The sequence below is a fragment of the Caenorhabditis briggsae genome (assembly GCF_000004555.2).
Source record: "Caenorhabditis briggsae complete genome, chrII, whole genome shotgun sequence".
NCBI lineage: Eukaryota > Metazoa > Nematoda > Chromadorea > Rhabditida > Rhabditidae > Caenorhabditis > Caenorhabditis briggsae.
The window spans coordinates 1,712,004-1,718,808 of NC_013486.2; the positions used below are offsets into that span (position 1 = coordinate 1,712,004).

At 35.2% G+C, this 6,805-nt stretch overlaps 1 protein-coding gene across 1 annotated transcript in view; it reads right to left on the reverse strand.

The window, feature by feature from the left end:
* Window positions 1-3,818: 3,818 nt before the first annotated feature.
* The window catches only part of CBG18435, a gene marked incomplete at both ends in the record, with an annotated part of 5,252 nt that continues 2,265 nt past the window's right edge, over window positions 3,819-6,805 (reverse strand). The window contains 4 exons of the mRNA XM_002646738.1: window positions 3,819-3,864; window positions 4,218-4,328; window positions 4,609-4,853; window positions 5,852-6,166. Of these exons, the coding sequence (XP_002646784.1) occupies window positions 3,819-3,864; window positions 4,218-4,328; window positions 4,609-4,853; window positions 5,852-6,166 (717 nt within the window). The remainder of the gene's footprint in view (window positions 3,865-4,217; window positions 4,329-4,608; window positions 4,854-5,851; window positions 6,167-6,805) is intronic.

Consider the following 6,805-nt stretch of genomic DNA (forward strand, 5'->3'; position numbering starts at 1 on the left):
GAATTTCCGAATTTCCGTTTTTCAGAATCTCTGAATTTGAGAATTTCTGGATTTTCTGATTTTCAGAATCTCTGAATTTCTGAATTTCTGAATTTCTGAACTTCCGAATTTTCTGAATTTCTGGATTTCTGGATTTCTGAATTTCTGGGTTTCTGAATCTCTGGATTTCCGAATTTCAGAATTTCTGAATTTCTGAATTACCCGAAATTTTGGATTTCTGAATTTCTGGAATTTTCAAAAATTGTAAAAACTCAAAATCTGAGAATCCGTGAAAAAAATCTGAGGATTTTGGGGGTTAAGCTGAAAGTTGTAAGCTGAAATATTGTCTGATTTTTGGGTGCAAAAAAATGTTTTCAGAACAAACATTGGTAAAAAAAATCAATATTTTTTGGGTATTTAAATTTTGAAATTTGAAAAAAAACGCAGAATTTTCAGATAAGAAGCGATGAAAGCAAAAAAGCTGGAATACCGAAAAACCTGTATTAGAAGGGTCGACCCTTCAATTTTTCTAAGCCTCTTCGGGAGGGCCCTTCTATTACAGGGTCTTTTCTAGTACACGTTTTACGGTATGTGTCAAAAATCCGAATTTTGTAAATTTCCAAAAAAAAAATCCAAAAATTCAGGATTTCAGAGCAAGAAGGCAAACAAAAGCGGGGGGGGGGGGGGGAAACGGTAGAATTGTTTGAAAAATCCAAAATCGATTTTTCAGATTTTTTCAAATTTTCAACAATTTCAGACGGCCTGGAAGAAGTCACGACGAGCCTCCTCTCTGGTTTGAACGCTGAAAATTGTGGATTCAAAAATTGTTCGAACTTTGAAATTTCAAATAATATTTTCTATTTTCTCACACTTTGTCCGGTTTGCCACTTTTTATAAATTTTAAGAAAGAAGAATTTATTGAAAATTCAAAACAAGAATGGCACAAAATGACCCTGAAAAAAGTGCTCCGCGTCACTTCGAAACCGCGAAATTTGCACGGTTTTGAAACGACTGGTTTCGAAGTGTCGCGGAGCCTGAGTACAAGTAAAAAAAAACAAAAAAAGTCTAGAATTTTCGAAATTTCAGAAAATCCAAAAATTCAAAAAAAATCAGAATTTTAATAATCAGAAAACCTTTTTCTGAATTTCTGAACTTCCGAGTTTCTGAGTTTTTGGATTCAGAATTTCAGAATTTTTAAGTTTCTGAATTTCTGAATTTCTGAATTTCTTAATTTCTGAATTTCTGAATTTCTGAATTACTGAATTTCTGAATTTTCGAATTTATGAATTTATGAATTTCTGAATTTCAGAATTTCAGAATTTCTGAATTTCTGAATTTTTGAAATTTTTGAATTACTGAATTTCTGAATTTTCGAATTTCTGAATTTATGAATTTCTGAATTTCAGAATTTCAGAATTTCAGAATTTCTGAATTTCTGAATTTTTGAAATTTTTGAATTACTGAATTTCTGAATTTCTGAGATTCTGATTTTCTGAATTTCGGAATTTCAAAATCCCTAAATTTTTGGATTTCCGAAATTCTGAAATTTTCTAATGCTCCTCTTCCGTCAACGGCTCCAAAATCCACGATGGTTGTCCGGATTGGATCGATTGGAAGTCCAAAAATCGCGTATCTCGAGGATTACTGTAGCCGCCACCACCAAAAACTAGGCTCCGCCCACTTGTCGCGTCCCAATCGGTCCGTGCCGTATAATAGGAGCATGTGTCCAAAAATGAGTCCGGTCGGAAACGATTCGATGGATTACTACGGTAGTCGATAAGAGTGTAGGAGGATGAGCAATTATTGGGTAGTAGGGGATTACTGTAAGTCGATGTTACAGTAATCCAAATAAAACCTTGGGGGAGTGTGGGGGGGGGGGGTACGGTAGTCCGATTTCTGAGAAATCGAAATTTTGAAATTTTCCAAACTTCAAACTTCCAAAAATTCAAAAAATTTCAAATTTTAAGTCTACCGTATCCCATTCAAAAATTTCAAAAAATAATTTTTTTGTTAAAAAAAGCTGCTGACTGAAACGATGGACACAAAGTGGGCGTGGCTTAAAGTAGGCGTGGCTTACAAAATATCGATTTTTTATTGACTTTTTCAATTTAAAAAATTCGGAAAAATATATTTGATCATCATCATCGGGGTGGGACATACAAAGAGAGATTGAAGCACACAAAACAACAAAAAAAAGTGGGCGGGGCTTAAAAATCAAAGTGGGCGGAGCCTGCTCTAAAATCGATTGATTTGTAGCCGGTTAGCTGAAGAATTCGTCGAATCCGGTGGCGGCAGTTTTTGGCTTAAATTTTGGGATTTTTCGGAATTTTCGAAAAAAAAAAATTTTTTTTCGAAAAAAATTTTTTTGGCGGGAAATTCAAAAATTTTGAATTTTCAAAAAAAAATTTTGAAAAAATTTTTCGGCGGGAAATTCAAAATTTTTAAATTTTCAAAAAAAAAACTTTTTTTTGCAAAAACAGAGAAGAGAGCCCAGAGAAAAAATAGAGAAGATAACAACATGAAACACATGCAATGCAGAAGAAAAATGAATGCAAAAAACATGGCAATTTTTCGGGGGCGGGGGGATTACTGTAGACGATTTTTTTTAGTAATGGTCCATGTAACGGTCGTCCTGGCTTTGGTGATGGTGGTGTGGAGATGGGTACAGGCTGAAAAATCACAAAAAAACGAAAAATGATGAATCTATACAACAGTGAGAGTGAGGGGGCGTGGCCTAGATGATGGAAAAGGGGCGGAGCCTAAATTTTTGAAAATTCGAAAAAAAAATGGAAAAAATCAAAATTTCAAAAAAATTCCAAAATTTCAGATTTTCCGATTTTTGAAAAATTTTGAAATTTCTGGAATTTCGATAAAATCGAAAATTGAGAATTTGAGTTTTTTCAGAAAATAACTTTTGGCGGAAATTCAAAAAATCCCAAAATTTTCAGATTTTTTTCTGAAAATTCTGAAAATTTCAGTTTTTCAGAATATCAAAAAAATTGAGCAAACTTCTTAAAAAACCCCAAAATTTGCAATTTTTGGCGGGAAATTCAAATTTTCCAAAAAATCCCAAAATTTGCACTTTTTGGCGGGAAAATCAAATTTTTCAAAAATCTCATAATTTTCAGCATTTTTTCTGAAATTTCTGGAATTCGAATTTTTCTAAAATTTCAAAAAATAACGTAATATTCTTATATTTACAAGAAAAAAAAACAACAAAAAATGGGATAAAAATCACACGAGACCAAAAATCCAGAGACTACAAAAAGACTACAAAAAGCACAAAGACTACACACATTTTTCAAAATTTTCAGATTTTCCAAAAATTGCTCATTTCATATTGACCACAATGCACGGATCGACACGCAGCTCTGTCTTGAAATCGCCGCCATTATTTCCAGAATAGGCTCCGCCCCCCACTCCAGAAGTGGGTGTGGCCCAACTTTTCGGCGGTCCCAATTTAAAAATGGACGGTGGCGGTAGTGATGAGTTGGAGCTAGATGACACTCTAAACGCGAAAATCAAAAAAAATTCGTTTTTGGGGATTACTGTAGGCTGGTGGGTACAGTAATCCTTTGTAGTTTGGGTTACTGTAGCTGGATATGGAGAGACGTGGACAACGTGTGGGTTGGGGTGGGGTGGGTACAGTAAGAAAGTGATTAGTAGAGATGGATTAGTGGAAAATTCGAAAAATATTTTTTTTCAAAATTTTCAAAAAAGACATTTTTTCAGAATTTTTGAAAATTTCAAAAATTAAAAACTAAGCTGAGCAATCGTTGAAAAATCAAATTTTTTAAAAAGTTCCAAAAAAAAACTTTTCCAAATTTTTTGTTTTGGGATTACTGTATTTCTACCATACTACCGTACTCTCTTACACATTCTCTTCTGAATATCCATTGTTTTTGTGCGTCCTGTAAAGAGAATCCCTTGAAAGTCCCGAAAACCAAAAAAACCAAAAAATCAATAAATCAATAATTATGGGTTACTGTAATTATGAAGTGTGCATAGGAGATTAGATGAGCAATAGAGAGAGAGAGAGAGAGAGGGTCCCGAGATTCCAATTTTTTTAGTATGACAATCGGACAAAGCGTGAGATAGACAAGATTTTTCGAAGAAAAATCGATTATCGATTTTTTCTAGATCAAAATTTTTTCTAGATCAAAAATCGACAAAAATTGATTTTCAAAAAAAAAATTTTTTTATCTACAAAAAATCGATAAATCGATAAAATCACTTACAGTCGCTGATTGGCTGGATCGACTTCAGAAACGATGACGTGTTGAGTGGAGACTACGGTATTGGCTCCGTTGGATGGCTGATGGGAGATTCCGTTATCAGGACGGTCCATTCTGGAATTTTTCAAAAAAAAAATCGATAATTCTGAAAATCGATTTTTGTGGAATTTTCAAATTTTTTCGCCGAAATTGGAATTTGAGCTATTAAGGATGGAGATTTTTGAAAAATTTGAAAATTCAAAAAAAATGGGAAACATAAAAATTTCAAAAAAATTCCAGAATTTCAGATTTTCCGATTTTTAAAAAAATTTTGAAATTTCTGAAAAATTTTCTGGAAAAAAAAATTTTTTTGAAAAAAATTTGGCCACGCCCACTCTTCGGAAGCCCCGCCTACCTAATCAATCCAAACTCATTCGTCGGTCCACACGATGGAATTTCGCGTCTCTTGAAGACTTCCGCGACGAACAGTGCCACAAATATTCCGATGGCACTGCCCATTAGTGCTCCAACGAGGACATCCGACCAGTGATGTTTGTAGTCCGAGACGCGGGTCAGTGAGACATAGGCTGCTCCACCGAACAACAGGAATTGAATCACTGGGAGGAGGAGCCGAGAGAACAGGGGACGGAAGAGGCGGGCCTGGAAGGATTACTTATTAAGGATAAGGCCATTTTTTGATTTTTTTGATTTTTTGAATTTATGAATTTCTGAATTTCTGAACTTCTGAATTTCTGAATTTCTGAATTTCTGAATTTCTGAATTTCTGAATTTCTGAATTTCTGAATTTCTGAATTTATGAATTTCTGAATTTCTGAACTTCTGAATTTCTGAATTTCTGAATTTCTGAATTTCTGAATTTATGAATTTCTGAATTTCCGAATTTCGGAATTTTTGATTTTTTGAGTTTGATTTTGATCTTGAAATAAAAATTTTGAAAATTTTTTTTCCGATTTTCAGACTATTTTCAGTCATTATAGCTGTTTTCAAGTATAAAAATTTTTCAACAAAAAATAATTTTATTTTGAATTTTTCGAAATTTTCAGCCATTTGTCAGCCATTTCTGAGTCATTTTAAACCGTTTTTCAGCTACTTTTAGGCCATTTTTCCGCCTTTTTAGCCATTTTTAGCCATATTTGAGCTATTTTTTTTGCCATTTTTTATGCCATTTTCAGCCATTTTTCAGGAAAAATAGATTTTTAAATTTTTGAAAAAAAAATTTTTTTTTTCGATTTTCAGACTATTTTCAGTCATTATAGGCGTTTTTAAGTATAAAAAATTTTCAAAAAAAATATTTTTTTGAATTTTTTCGAAATTTTTTCCATTTTCAGCCATTTTTGAGTCATTTTTAACCGTTTTTCAGCCACTTTTCAGGAAAAATGGATTTTTGAATTTTTCAGAAAAACATTTTTTTTTCGATTTTCAGCCATTTTTCAGCCCATTTTTCCGCCTTTTTAGCTATTTTTAGCCATATTTGAGCTATTTTTTTTTGCCATTTTTTATGCCATTTTCAGCCTCTGGCTCGCTTAAAATCGCTTAAAATCTACCTACAGACCCAAATTTGGGCTCATTCTGACCCCCCCCCCCTCCCGGAATCTCGTCTCAAATTATTCTCTGATTGCTCAGATTGCTCATCTCACCTGCAAGTAGAGCGACGTGAACCAGGCGGCATAGAAACTGAACGCCGAGTGCCCGGAATAGAACGACAACTGTGCCTCGTGGACCAATTTCGTGTCGTTCGAGCGGCACGTGAATTCGGTGATGTAGACGTCGGGGGTGGTGCAGGTATCGTAGCCAACCGATGGCTTGCACACGTCCATGAAGTGTGGACGTTGCCGTCCGATGGTGTATTTCGCAATGTCGACCATCAGCTGGTTGAAGCAGACGCCGACGAAGAAGTAGCCGATGAAGCAGTAGAGGCGGACGATGAGACGGTGCACCGAGTGGTTGCGTACCTGAAACTAGCTAGTGCTTGAACTTGATGGCCTAGAAATCCGATTTCGAAAAAGTTAGGTCATCAAGCTTGGTGGCCTAGAAAACTCATTTGTGGGGTTTCCTAGGCCACCAAACCTTATGGCCTAGAGCATTTTCTAGGCCATCAAATTGGATGGCCTAGAAAACTTGTTTTTGAAAAAGCTAAGTCATGAAGTCTGGTGGCCTAGAAAACTCATTTAGAGGGGTTTCTAGGCCGTCTAGTTCTGGTGGCCTANAAACCTCATTTACCTCATTTACCGAGGTTTCTAGGCCACCTAATTTGATGGCCTAGAAAGCTCGTTTTGAGCATTTTCTAGGCCCTAAAGTTGGATGGCCTAGAAAACCCATTTTTCGGATTTCCTAGGCCTAAACTTGATGGCCTGACTTTCGCCGAATTGGATTTCTAGGCCATCAACATTGTTGGCCTAGAAAATGCATTCAGATCGTAGGGAAAAAAAGACATTGATTTCTCTTTGTTTTGCTCATTTTGACATGGTGGCCTAACTTTTGCAAGTTGGGTTTTCTAGGCCACTTTGTAGAAACGGCCTAGGAATGGACTGATATTCATCTGGTGTGTTTCTAGGCTAAAAAAAAGGTGATGGCCTAGAAAACCCAACGGG